Raw genomic sequence first — 14,763 nt, forward strand, 5'->3', positions numbered from 1 at the left:
TTTGGTTTGGTCCTCACACTGCACATAGTGTGACCCATTAAATATAACTATAAAAAATTATAATAGAGATAATAATATTATTGCACTTTATTAATTTTTTTTAATAAATTAAACAAAATAATAAAGTGTGATAATACTATTGTGTTTTAAAATAAAAAGGGAGTATTAAATACAAAAACAATTATTTTATAGTAAACTTAAAAAATAAAATGCTAATATATATATATAATTTATATATAATATATAAAAGCTTTGTTGCTGGGAAGTAAATATATGCGCTGCCATCTTTAGCGCTGCAGAGTGAAGAGCGTCAGCAAAGAACGAATGAAATGTCAAAGTTTTGCTTTGTGCTTTGAAAACGTTAGCGGATAGCCTAGATTTATGCTTTCAGTTCGAATAGAAATCTTATATAGTATTACGGCTTGTCGATCTAAAATGGTAATTGTGCATTAACAGCTGTCAATCATGTCGGTACGCAAATGAGCAGTCTGAACTTATTTACTCCGCACAATTTTTATTTTGGTCGCGCATGCACACCTGCATACCACTTATGTGCACCCCTGGCTATAGATCTATGTACACCAATGCACACCAATACTCAATTAAAAACAAACAAAAAAGTTCATTTATAGCTAGCTTAGAAACTTTTTTTTTTGTTTCAGTGTGTCATGTTTTGATTTATTTATTTTGTTTGTTCTGTGTTTTTTGTGTGTTGTGTTGTGCTGTTTTGTTTTGTTTTGTTTTGTGTTTGGCTAATTAAAGAGGGCATGCTTTGCTTTGCTTTGCTTTGCTTTGCTTTGCTTTGCTTAATTTTTATTTTGGTCGCGCATGCACACCTGCATACCACTTATGTGCACCCCTGGCTATAGATCTATGTACACCAATGCACACCAATACTCAATTAAAAACAAACAAAAAAGTTCATTTATAGCTAGCTTAGAAACTTTTTTTTTTGTTTCAGTGTGTCATGTTTTGATTTATTTATTTTGTTTGTTCTGTGTTTTTTGTGTGTTGTGTTGTGCTGTTTTGTTTTGTTTTGTTTTGTTTTGTGTTTGGCTAATTAAAGAGGGCAGTTTGAATTACTATGATATTTCAGGATGCCGCAGCAACGAATGGGATTGAAGACTGACCATTTTTTGCTCATCTCATCCTCTCCTTTACAGCTACAATGTTAAAATCTAGCCGTTTTTTTTTTTTTTTTGCTGCATTAAGGTCTATACAGGTTGTCCTCTAAACTAAACTTTATATTCTCTATTATACATTTTTATAAAAAAAAAATGTGATGGTTTCATAAAGGATTAGCCTATTTGAAACCACCATAAGTTTCCTGTGTGTATTTCCTAAAAGGTAAATTTGTGATGTTCAGATCCTCTATTAGTCTAGCTCCATTTTACTATATAAATTGCAGTTCAAAGTTCACCAAACTTAAATGCAAAAAAAAAAAGTGAAAGACAAAAATTCTTTGCACATGCAGGTGTACCTGCTCTTCCATATTATCATTCTTATGAATGGAAGTTAGTGGAACATAAATTCTAGTGTGAGTTTCTAATTTATAGTAAATCATAATGACCTCTCGCTCATCTCCTCAGAACGGCCAGAGACAGCGATGATGATGATGATGATGACCGTAAAGTGAGTCGGGGATGTACGCTGCAGTACCAGAGAGCCCAGGTTAAGGTTCTGACCCAGTTCCACACAACCTCTACTGAAGGCACAAACCAGATGATCACTATGCTGGGTCCTGACTGGCAAGTGGATGTGACAGAGCTGGTGCAAGACTCTCTGAAGGTGGTGGACGCCAGGGTGGCTGAGTTGGTGGACAGGACGGTGCTAGTGGCCAACGAGCTTGGATCATCCACTCTGAAGGTAGAATACAAATATAAACAGATTGTGTAAATACAAGATTGATGGATTAATGGGGGGGGGTATATTTCAATACCAATATATATCAATACCATATATCAATAATACCAAATAACAATGCAACTATATAACCAACAATTTAATTGCATTGTATTGCATTCTCTACTGGACATTGGTCCTTAATCATGGTTTTATTCAAGTGTCTTAGGCACATTTATTTAATCCCATTTACTGTCTCATGTATTCAAGTACAAACTTTACTTTCACTGACTTCTCTGATGTTATGTTTTAGACACTAGAGAGGGGGCTTTTTTTTAAAGGGGCAGTTTGAATGGCCATGCTGGAACAGCAAATGGGCTTGAAGGCTGATATTTTTTTCGTCATCTCATCCTTTCTCTTTTATTTTGTGACAACAGTTGCTTTTAATCCAGTGTCATCATAATTAGCTAATTGTTTTCAAACAGACAGAATGCTAAGAATATAAATTTAGCTCAAATAGATCAAATCAATAAGGGCTTCTATTAAAAGTTCTCACAATTGAATGTATCTAAGTTAGCTCTGCTGCTGTCTTTATCTTTTAATGCCCCTTTAGAAAGCTATTCATATGCATATTTAGTCCCAGTAGGCAATTCAGAAACTGGGATGTTTGGGAAGAGAATTATCTGTGTGGTATAAAACTTCAATGGTGTTAAATTGGGGGATTCATTCTTGAAAGTGAAGTTTTCTCTCCATTGAAGTAGCAAACAATCAGTTCATTGTGTCCAAACAGAGGGAGATTTGATTGTTCTTGACAACTTGATCACACCTCTTCACAGTGTTGTCTGTTTGTTTGGCTTCAGAAAGTGTCTGTTTTTCTCCATAAACAAATTTTAGCATAAAAGAAAAAGTTTGCTAATTAAACTAGGTAAAACTGCAAAGGTCATTAATAATTAATGGCACATGTAGAATTGGAACATTTTCGCTGAATGTGAGCTGAAAATAAACAAAACTGAGCACAGAGCATCATTTAGAGCACCCTTACAAAAAAAAGATAAAGGAAAGGTGTGAATAATGTTGTTTATAACTCACACCAGGGCTTTTTTGCTTATTTGGTGGGTCTTTGATCTTCATCTGCCATAACACTCATCCTCCACCTGTCACTATGCCCTAAGCACAAAGACGCACAACCTTTAAGCTTTGAAGGTCTCTCGTGACAAATTGTTTTGAGGATCCTATGAACAGCAGAAAGTATTGTTGACCTGTTCTTGGGATCGACTGAGCAGTAATGGTCTTGTGAATCCATCTAGAAAACCATTAAAAGTACAATGCTAATCTTGCAGGCCTAAATTTATGTGTTTCCTACAACTTAATTGGCTTGCCAGGTCTACCAAGTACAGTAATTAGGTTTTCGGGGAAAAGGCAGACCCTTTTTAGCTTTTGAACACACTCTATTGAAGCATCCAAAGTTCTGGTTATAATGCAAATATCAAAAGCTGGTATATCAGCAAGTATAATAAATCTAATTGCAACTGCCTGGATACCAAACAAACGAGCCATTCTGGCAAGAATTAGTTTTTCTATCTGTCATTCCTTTTCTCTGTTTCAAATGTGCAGTATCTTTGAAGCTTGCCTTGAATGCAGGAAATAAAAAAAATGCAGGAACAGAACAGTTCAGTTCAATTATACATTCATCTGGTTTCCCCCCCGGTCTACATCCCCTTTCCAACCGGAGGAAAGGAGATGGGATTGTATAGGACTGGATGGTCAATGAACTGTAACAGCCTGCTCCAAAACATTAGTGCATTGGGACACAAACAATGTGCATCTGGGACTTGTGGATCGCAAGTCTAGGCTGGGTTCAGCTCACTGGCGCCCACCACACGCCAGCAGAGCACTGTGTGCTTCAGTGAAAGAAAACTGAAAAATGGCTGGATCGGATTTTTATGCCAAAAGATGGCTGAGAATGGCCACTTCACAGACGAAGTATAATCATCAGCATGGCTAGTACATAAAACTACATCAGCGTTGAGGGCTTTTAGCTGGAGATGGGTAATTTTGAAGAAGGAAGTAATAGTAGGTTGGATGAAAATGTTTGCTGCAGAGCTTGGACATTTTTGAACACCATTAAAAGTCATTATGGACTTTATTAGGCTAAATTGATCATGAAAAATTAGCTTCGCTCCCTCCTATGTGGTTAAGTGTAACCAGCTCTGCTGTGATTAAGCCAAGTATATGAAGGTAATATAATTGTTCTTTGTTTGGAATAGCTGTAATTGAAAAGAAAAGATAATGAACTCAGTTCACAAATACCATTTTGACATTTACGGATGGTGACAAAGCAAGAACAACTTCAGTTTCTGTCAACATCTTTTAGTGTTCTTTACTAGTCATAATTCTTTAAACTTCTGTTTGTCATGGAGAGACTGAAGAGTCTGCTACTGGCAATGGTTCAGTCTGTTTTCAAATCCATCCAAGCTCTATGCACTTCTCCCTCTGATTGTGTCTTTCTTGAGGCAAAAACACTCCCCGTAGTCTGACTTGTTCTTGTCGTGCAAAATGCGAGTTCAAGTTAATCTTCCCAAATTATGAAAAGTGAAAAACCATCGCTATATTGCGGCTGGTTTTATCTAACTTGGCGCTTTGTATCTCTTGGGATTGCCAGGGTCTCATGGTTCAACAAAGACACACAGGGGGAAAAAAATGAGAATCTCTGACCCTCCTAGTCGTGCCTCCCCCACTTGACTTTTCACTTGGTAAGTCCCTGGTGATCTTTAACGGTGGTGGGAGGTGAAGAAAATGTGACATAATGGGTTTGAACTGTCAGATGGAAGATTTATGTGGAGGCCGAGTGCTGGCCGTCCTCTGGAGAAAAGGTGTATTTTCCCATTCTTCCTTTACTCAGTGGGCTGAATCTTGAATATGTGGGATTATCCACTAAAAGATTCTGTTTGACAGGCATTGTATCTTCTCTCCTCCCCATATTTTCTTCCATTTAAAATGTCTTTCATACTGTAAAAATGCATCATGTTTTGTTGCTTTCAGGTTGAATCCCCACTGGCAGTGGAGGCGGTACTGGGTGAAACACAGTTCTCTGTGGTAGACGAGAAAGTGTCTATAGTGGAGTTACGTGTTCATGCCATCTCAGGACTGGCACTTAATCTTCAACCAAGCCCTGGCAACAGCCATACTATGGTTGCCAAGGCAACTGGTCTGCAGACTCTCTCCATTCTTAAGCAGGTATAGTTGATTGCTTCATTGTTTTTCATATCTTCTACAATAAATGACATTTCATTATGCTTTCTTGATGGTATTTTGTTAAATCCTCTGGTATATTCTTCAATCAAAACTTTTTTATGACAGTCTTAAGTTATGAATGAGTGTTTAATCAGACTGAAGACTCTCTGTAAGGTGCTCAAGCCAATTTTTGGAACTTATTACAGTGCATTAGGTTTGTTTCTGGTCCAAGGCAGATTTATTATCGTTATCTAAAATGAAAACTAATACTAAAAATACTAATAAAAATTGTTACTTGAAATAAAATAAACGTTAACTGAAATAAAATAAATAATAAAATAAAATAAAACTTAGACTTCTTTTAATTCAGATAGTTGCCAAGATAACATTTCTTTTTGTTTGTTTGTTTGTTTAGTTGAAGGATTAAAATAACTAAATACCATACTAAATACTAACTGAGTACTAAATACTATGTATAATAAAATACTATATTAATAAATACTATACAGACATTTAAAAAGTACAAAGAAACAACAAAACAAAATTACTAAAACTTTAACTAAAATTACAGTGAAAACAAAAACTTTGAAAATAAAATTAATTAAAAATATTAACAAAAATTAGTATATCAATGATACTAAATAACACTGGTCTAGAGACCAGTCTCTAGTCTCAAAAACTTGCATTAAACATCTATAAACCGTGCAAAGTTTTTTTTATTTTTTTACTGAATTTTTATGGTATCATCATTATGAATGAAGACCCACTGAAGGTCTTCAATGTCAAGTCGCATATTCTGATTTGAAAGCCTAGAAATGATCACACTTGTTTTGGCTCAAGAAACACATTGAAGAAGCTAAGTTCATTTATAGGCTACACAACATACAAACTTGTATCTTCACATAATTGTCTAAATATGACAGCATCATTCATCATCATAGCCTCTGCAGTTGAGTCCAGAGAAAAGCTCTAACCTTTGGCCCCTTCCACTAATTATGCAAGTGACATTTATGTGAAATTCCTCCTTGTTGCTCAGGATCATTCTGCTCCTGAAGAGTTAACGCTGGCTGAACTTCATATTGATGATTTGAGTCTTCATGAAGGTTACACACCATTGGCAAATTAGCCTCAGTTCAGTCTTCCAGCCGGCCCTCACTGCTTTAATAAAGGCTTGTTTGGCATTCAGACATATTCAAATCTCCTTTAATATCAGCACACCAAATGAGCAGGCATCTTGCTTAATAAGAAGACACCACCACTTCTGTTCTCTGCCATCAGGGGAGCTTCGTGTGTTTGCTGTATAATCTTTTCAAAGCATTAATTGGAACATTCGCTTATATTTTCCAGCGAGGAACTCGTATGCTGCCGTGGTAATTTATACAATGTCTTGGGCAGGTCACGTAGCCCTGCCGTGAGAGCTCGGGGTATTTTTTCCTGCTCTGTACTTAGCCTATGACCAACATCAGACGAGGGTGCCTGCATTCAATTCATGCATTAAAATCCAGCAGTTCTGCCCGCTCTCTGCTTCTCCACTTTTGGTTTTAATTAGCGTAATGTATCAGCCTAAGTGCTTGTGGAGACTATAAACATCAGTATATGCTATAAACATCACTGATGACCCTCCTCCTCCACTGCTGCCTCTCCATCATTTAAATCCTTCAGTGCACTTACCTACTTCACCTATGCAGTCACAAAATAACAGTAACTTTGTGATCATTTCACTTTACACTTTACAATAATGTTCAAATTGTTGGAATTAATGCATTAGGTGTCATGAACATTGAAGAGCAACAACAGAATTTGTTAGTCTTTCTTCAAATGTATTCATATAATTTAATAATTAATCGAAAATTCATTATAATTTCTATATATACATTTTTAATGCCAGGTGTAAATTGAAATGAACCTAGATTAAAAAATTTGCAATTTTTTTTTTCCACGGAGGTAATTAATAAATATACCATTAGCTGTTAATTCAAGTTTGTTGACAATACATTAAAGAATGTTAATTTATTCAAACTAATGTAATTTAATCAGAATCAGCAAAAATGAACATTCACCTATAATAATAAATGCTGTCAAAGTATTGCTAGTTCATGATTACATTAACTAATGTTAACAAATTGAAGCTTCTTAAGTGTTACTGATTTTCTTGCTCTTTCTTTTACATTTTAGATGCCCCTTTCCTTTGTCTCACTGGCAGCCTTAAATAATAGATTTTGTTGTATGCTGGTGTTAGCGATTATTCTATTTTAAAGTTCCACGTTTCTTGGATGCTTGAACATTTAACTTCTGTAGTTTATGTACAGTACATCCAAAATTACGATGATAGAGATAAATCTCAAACACTTTTAACAGTTAGAAATCTGATGACATCGATGTAAAAGTTATAGTGCCATCTCCCAAAGACTGATGCTTCAAGAATCAAAGGCCATTCGTGATTGATACCATTTTATTTAGTGGCTAGAGTGATCTCGAAAGGTCCACGAGGACAACATGTCATATGCAATGTATTATTCAGATCATGCATATCAAAGACTCTCTTCATCTTGACAACCAGTGTTGACAGAGCCTGAGCCCGAATGTCAGAACAACCTTGAAGTTAGTGACGCGACAGAAGAGTTTTTTTTTTTTTTACAGATTCACAACAGGCCATTGCTGACTGGAGGCAGATAAATACTTCTTTTCTGAATACAAAAGCAAAGCAACACTTCATTTCTGACTAAAAGCACTCTGGCAGAGTGGTTTCATTTTGTCTGCCTGCCAACAGAAGTAAGGTGTTGTGCTGTTCCTTTTGCAGAGAGCAAAGCAGGATGGCAAGCTTAGGCTTGTTATGAGGTGACAAGAACAAAAGCATTGTGCCAGTTCCACTTCCCCTCAGCCTGTGTTTCTAATGGTCAAAAGCATGCAAGCCCTTCTGATGTCAGCTACATGTTGCTTGCTCAAAACAGTTTTCTTGGACCAGTAAACACGGGATAATGAATATTTAAGAGAGTTTTGAAAGTCAGGAGATGAAGATGGCAACACTTCAGTATTGATAATCTCTATGTAGTGAAGAGAAAGTTGTTCAACATTTTAGCATTTGAAAAAGCCTGCTATGCTAACGCTAGCTCTGATATTGCATTAAGGATCCCCTTAATGCAACATCCGAGCTAGCGTTAGCGTAGCACACCTGACGCAAGTGGACAGCGCACAACGTCAAACAATTCAAAATCGTAGTTTTGTTTGAATGTACTATACAGTGGGGCAAAAAAGTATTTAGTCAGCCACCAATTGTGCAAGTTCTCCCACTTAAAAAGATGAGAGAGGCCTGTAATTTTCATCATAGGTATACCTCAACTATGAGAGACAAAATGAGAAAAAAAAATCCTGAAAATCACATTGTAGGATTTTTAAAGAATTAATTGGTAAATTCATCGGTAAAATAAGTATTTGGTCACCTACAAACAAGCAAGATTTCTGGCTCTCACAGACCTGTAACTTCTTCTTTAAGAGGCTCCTCTGTCCTCCACTAGCGTAGCACACCTGACGCAAGTGGACAGCGCACAACGTCATACAATTCAAAATCGTAGTTTTGTTTGAATGTACTATACAGTGGGGCAAAAAAGTATTTAGTCAGCCACCAATTGTGCAAGTTCTCCCACTTAAAAAGATGAGAGAGGCCTGTAATTTTCATCATAGGTATACCTCAACTATGAGAGACAAAATGAGAGTGATTTTCTGGATTTTTTTTTTCTCATTTTGTCTCTCATAGTTGTGATGAAAATTACAGGCCTCTCTCATCTTTTTAAGTGGGAGAACTTGCACAATTGGTGGCTGACTAAATACTTTTTTTCCCCACTGTATATACACTACTGCAGCCATACGACATCCATCAACAGCACCCAGTTACGACTTTAGGGGCTACACAAAGAGAGTGTAAAATTAAAGGGATAGTTTACCCAAAATTGAAAATGTGCTGTTAATTTACTTACCATTTAGCCATCCAAGATGTAGGTGACTTTTTTTTTTCTTCAGTAGAAAAGTAAAGAATATTTAAACAATAATGTTTTTGTTGTTGCTGAAACCGGTCCTTGGTGATTCATAAAAAGCAAGTTGGCTACTTGAGAATCAAAAAAGCATATGCAAAATTATTACCTCTGGTTTCTGATGATATATTGAGGCCTTATGAAGCGAAACGATCAGTCTGTGCAAGAATGAAAATGATTTCCAACATTATATACAGATACTGGATGCTATATACTGGGATGAACCAGTTCAAAACTAACTTTTGGAGGTGCCCAATAGTCACTTAGACTTAAAATTTGCCTTTAAACCGGCATATATAATGCCATTTCTTGCCAACATCACAGGCACCAAAGAATTTGAAGACAGATTTAAAAAAATTAACTGTTATAGGGTGTGTAAGGGTTGAGTTCATGCTCACAATTTATTTCATTTTGTGTTTGTAGGAGGCCAGTTTGTCCATCTGGGTTTACTACAGCGACAATACCGCCGCCCCCCTGAGTATGTACGACCCTAAAGACTACAACCTCAATGCCACCACAGCAGACGATAAGGTGGTTACGGTGGCTCAACAACCCCAGCAACGGTGGCCAGTCATCGTAGCCGAAGGTGAGGGCACAGGAGAGGTAGTGCATGTGGAGATGACCATCTGCGAAACCTGCCAGAAGACTAAGCGCAAGAGTGTCATTGCTTCGTCTCCTTTGTTCGTCAAAGTCCGCTTTGGACCGGATGAAGACTCTGAGGAGGAAGTGGATACAGAAACTGAAATAGACACTCGAATTCCTGCCAACACGAGAAGGCCTGCTATCGATTCCAACGTAGGTGGTGGAGGGTATGAGCCATCTAACGAGCAGCCCGCAAGTGTGCCCATTGATTACACCAACTTTCCTACAATAAGCAATCCGGAGGAACCAACTGAAGAAGACGAGGAGGACGACGAGTTTGTGCACAGTCCCCGTAGCATGACTGACCTGGAGATCGGCATGTATGCTCTTCTTGGGGTGTTTTGTCTTGCCATTCTGGTCTTTCTTATAAACTGTATTGTATTTGTGTTGAAGTATCGCCATAAGCGCATCCCTCCTGAAGGCCAAGCCAACATGGACCATTCCCACCACTGGGTGTTCTTGGGTAACGGGGAACCCCTGCGCGCCCAGAGTGATCTCTCGCCTCAGACGGTGGAAAGCCCCAGCAACACCTTGGAGGGGGTACAGACTTGTTGTCATGGGGACCACGCCAGCAGCGGCAGCTCCCAGACAAGCGTACAAAGCCAAGTCCACAGCCGAGGAGATGGCAGCTCCGGAGGTTCCACCAAAGACCACGGAGAAGACGCCAGCTCACCGACCTCCAAACGCAAACGTGTCAAGTTTACCACCTTTACCCTTCCGACTGAGGATTTACCCTACAACTCCATCCCCATTGCCAACGAAGAGGACATTCAGTGGGTATGCCAAGACATGGGCTTTCAGGACCCACAGGAACTGCACGACTACATGCGCAGGATAAAGGAAATAGCCTGATCGGGCTATGTGCTTTCTAAAGACGTTCCTTTCTATTTTCTCTCTTAATTTTCACTCTAGAGGAGGTACCTTTCACTAGAAAAACAACCAAGGCCTAGTGTCCACTTTTGTTGGGGTTTTTTGCACAGTGCTGTTTCCCTTACACATTGACACTTGTACAAACTAAAAAATATTCATGACGCTGCCAGGGAAGCCAAAGACGAGTCTTGAGGGATTCTAGCAAAAATGGCTGTAGTGGTGTGTATGATTGCTGCTCAGTATAAGGGTGAGTGTACAATCTTTAAAGGAAACGTAGAATTTCAGTTGTGAACAGTGAATACTGATATCAAAATGGATTCCTAAAGTACTCAATCAAGTGTGGGTTACCCTACTGTGGATAGGATCTTTCTCAGAGGAATGCCTGGAGTCTTGGCACTGTGTCCATTCTTCTGCTTCTCTTTTTTTTAATTCAACAGATTCTTCTCCAACAAAGAGGCCTTTGAAGTGCAGATTCTACTTTTGTCCCAGATTTGTGTTTGAGATGGATCATTTTCACGCCATTGTTGATAAACCTGACACTTAGCCACAGAAACTGTCAGGGACGTTCGTGAGAACGTGCCATGGATTCTATGTCAGTGTTGGAAATGTTGAATGGTTTTAATCCCCTTGCCCCTTTTCCACGTTATCTTGGTTCAACACATGCCTTGGTTGCTGCATTAGTTCTTCGTCTGTCTTTGGTATTTCATACTCGTTCTCAATCTGGATGCCACCTGCTTCTTGTCTTGGTTAAGTCTAATGCCTTATTAAACGGATCTCAATAGTCACAACCGCGTTCTGTGCTGACACCACATTTGTTCACATTGGTAAGGGCCAAAGCAGGAGCAACTCTACAGATGTCTGTATCTCAATTAAATGTGTGTCGGTACAGGAAAGGCAGGAGCTTGTACATTGTGGAGTTAGATATCTTCTCCAACATTCCTCTGCATGAATGGAGACTTGCAGGCACAATTAGCGTTATTTTTTTTTTATTTTACTTTGTATATGTTTGTATTGTGAGAATTATCTAATCATACATAAATGATAATAGAAGACATATCATGTTACCATGCATTACATGCATGTGCCAGACCCTCCCTTCTGTGTACATACCATGTTCAGTACATAACGACTTCAGAAGCTTAACTCTTGATTACTCAGTTAGCCTGAGGAATAGGGGAGGCAGATGCCATATAGGGACTCGGCAGGCAGATACTTGAATTTCAGTGAGGCTATCTTTTCTCTTTCTCTTTTTCTGTATCTTTACTGATCTCACCGTGAATTCCCATCCAGGCGGCAATAGAGTTAAGATCTTTGGTAAGGATAAAATGCTATGCAAACACACTGGAGGGGTTGATTATTGTGTTTAAGTAGATCTGCCCCGGATATTGATATAGCACCATGGTTGCATTCATTAATATACCAAGAAATATCTCAAAACTAGTTGTAACATCTGCCACAATGTAAACTGCAGGTTTTGAGATTTGTTTTTTTTTACTTTGAAGCTCGCTAGAGCTTTGTTAAAGAAAACACCACAAAATGTGGTAGCACAGTAGGTCAAGCCCGAAACTTTAAACATTTAGTAGTTTAGAAAGGGGTAAGCTGGTAAAAGGTCTGGAAGATGATATCTGATATCTGTATTGCTGCTGACCTATCACAGGTTAGTTTCAGGGTTACAGTCCCCCCAGTTTCTTCAGGACACCTAAATTCACACACACCGTATTAAATGTTTATTTCCTCACTTGTGCTGTATTTGTAACATGCAGGATTTATGCATGACTTTGTTTTAATAGTCGTATTAGTCATTTTCCTGTAACAAGGAAGGAACGCCTATTATAACGTTTTTATTCTATTATTATTATTATAACATTATTTTTATTTTTTTTTAACTCACCCCTAATTGAATCAGGGGTCCTTTTCACTCCAGATAAAAGGCACAGAGAACTTATTACTGACACCTCTCCACCTTTCTCCTATGATTTGTAGCCCCTTCACCTCTTTCTCAAAGGATTCGGATGAGTAAACCCTCGTGTGATGAAATGTTAATTGATGATGTAACACGTCAAGGTATTAGGTTTTGCTAAACAGTTGGAGTGTTGGTCAAAGGTGTAGTTTAACTCACATTTTAACTTTATGGAGGCTCAGAACTGAATGTAAACTTTTCAACTGTACCTTGATGATCAAAATGAACCATTTCCAATGTGTTATTAAGGTCTTCTGATGGGGTACATAAGACTCTATATGACTACTAGCAAGTCTCTGGTAGCAGCTCATACACTTTTCCTTTTTCTAAAATTATTTTCCTAAGTGTAATATCACCATCAGGACATTTTTGGTTTCATATTGTTTTCTACTTTCAACTATGTATGTAAATGAAACAGCAGTTGCAATATCTGCACTTACATTTTTTCTTTTTCAAGAGGAGCTGCTACTAGGCATTTGCCTTGACCACATGCTGTGTTGTGGTGTAGATTTGAGCTGTACTCTCTGTTCTGCTGAAGCACGGTACTGTCAGCCATGTGCTGCCACACCCTTAATGTACAGAGCACTGTTACAACATCCTGTATCCTCCCTAAAAAGCAACTGTTGTATTTCCCTCCTTATATGTAAGTACTAAAGAAAATACAATGCATAAACTTGGTGTTGTGTTTTTTTTATTTGACAGTGTACTTTGTATTTTAATGCTCTGTCCAAACAATAGTTGTCTAATGAGCTTACTGAGCTGTCTAGACAGCTGCTAATTTATATATTTTGTTCATTTAAACATTAATTTATAAAGACTATTGCTGTTTTTTAACAATAATCAACAGACAAAAGAAATGGAAATGGGGGGTAATCAAAAAAAAGTTCCTTTTCAAAACTGCTGTTTTATTTTATACTCCATAACATCAGTCTGCACTGACTGATGTTATGGAGTATAAAATAAAATAGCAGTTTTGAAAAGGAACTTTTTCTTTATTACCCCCCCATTTCCATTGGGGGGCACACAGCACACTCTTTTGTTACAGAGCCGAAGCCAGTTAGTATATTTTAACAGAAAAATTGTAAAGAGAAACATTTTGTTAGTTTATTTATTTAACATGTATTGGAAAGTAAATTCGTTGTTTTTTTCTTTTCAAAATAGTGTACTTGCAGATAATATAATATTAATTAAATAAAAACCTATTTACGGAGAGTACACTTTCATGACACTTTAATGATGTTCCTTAACGCGCATAAGCACACTTTTAAAAAGTGAACTTTTGTAATAATGCCAAATTAAAAAAATGTATTAATTAAATAAAAAAATGTAAGCACATTTAAATCAAGTTTTAAAGAAGTACACTTATTTTGATGGTGGACTAACATACTAGCATATATGTAATTGTTATATTTTTTACTGCAGTGTGTTATTTGATATTACAAAGTTCTGTTAACATATTTAAAGTTAAGTTAATGTATTTTAAATATATTAAATTGGTAACACTTTATTTCACAGTGTCACTGTTACACTTGTTACATGTACTTTATTGTAGTAATAACAGTAAATTATGTATAATTACATGCAATTAACATTAAACAAAACCCGGTAAAACTTTATTTTAAGTTGTCCATTTCACGTTACATGTACTTACTATTATAATAACAATTAATTAAGCATAATAACATGCAAGTAACCCTAAGCCAAACCCAAATCATCCTAACCCTAACCATATAAGTACATGTAGTTAATTAATATTACTCAGCACTTACTGTATATGTATAATTACACTGTAAAAAGGACACCTTAAAATAAAGGGTTACACTTTATTTGGAGGTGTCCTTGTTACAGTGTAACTATGCATTTAAGTACTGAGTAATATTAATTAAATACATGTACTTATTATAAGGTTAGGGTTAGGATTAGGGTTTGGCTTGGGGTTACTTGCATGTAATTATGCACAATTAATTGTTATTATAATATTAAGTACATGTAACGTGTAATAAGGACACCTTAAAATAAAGTGTAACCCAAAACCCTAATCATAATCCAAACATAGTTAAACTGTAACAAGGACAGCTTAAATGCAACTTTTTCATTTCACACTTGTAATTACAAATATATGTAAATATATGACATAGACGTGTCAATAGAAATGTATTAAATATTGTGTATTTAAAGGGGTCATAT

General features: G+C 37.0%; 1 protein-coding gene across 1 annotated transcript in view; it reads left to right on the forward strand.

Annotated features, from left to right (window-relative positions):
• The window catches only part of tmem132e (transmembrane protein 132E), a 114,439-nt gene extending 101,194 nt beyond the window's left edge, over positions 1-13,245 (forward strand). The window contains exons 7-9 of the mRNA XM_016253068.1: positions 1,590-1,866; positions 4,885-5,079; positions 9,528-13,245. Of these exons, the coding sequence (XP_016108554.1) occupies positions 1,590-1,866; positions 4,885-5,079; positions 9,528-10,598 (1,543 nt within the window). The 3' untranslated portion in view covers positions 10,599-13,245. The remainder of the gene's footprint in view (positions 1-1,589; positions 1,867-4,884; positions 5,080-9,527) is intronic.
• The last annotated feature ends 1,518 nt before the right edge of the window (positions 13,246-14,763 follow it).

The sequence above is a fragment of the Sinocyclocheilus grahami genome, unplaced genomic scaffold (genome assembly GCF_001515645.1).
Source record: "Sinocyclocheilus grahami isolate Dianchi unplaced genomic scaffold, SAMN03320097.WGS_v1.1 scaffold1153.1, whole genome shotgun sequence".
NCBI lineage: Eukaryota > Metazoa > Chordata > Actinopteri > Cypriniformes > Cyprinidae > Sinocyclocheilus > Sinocyclocheilus grahami.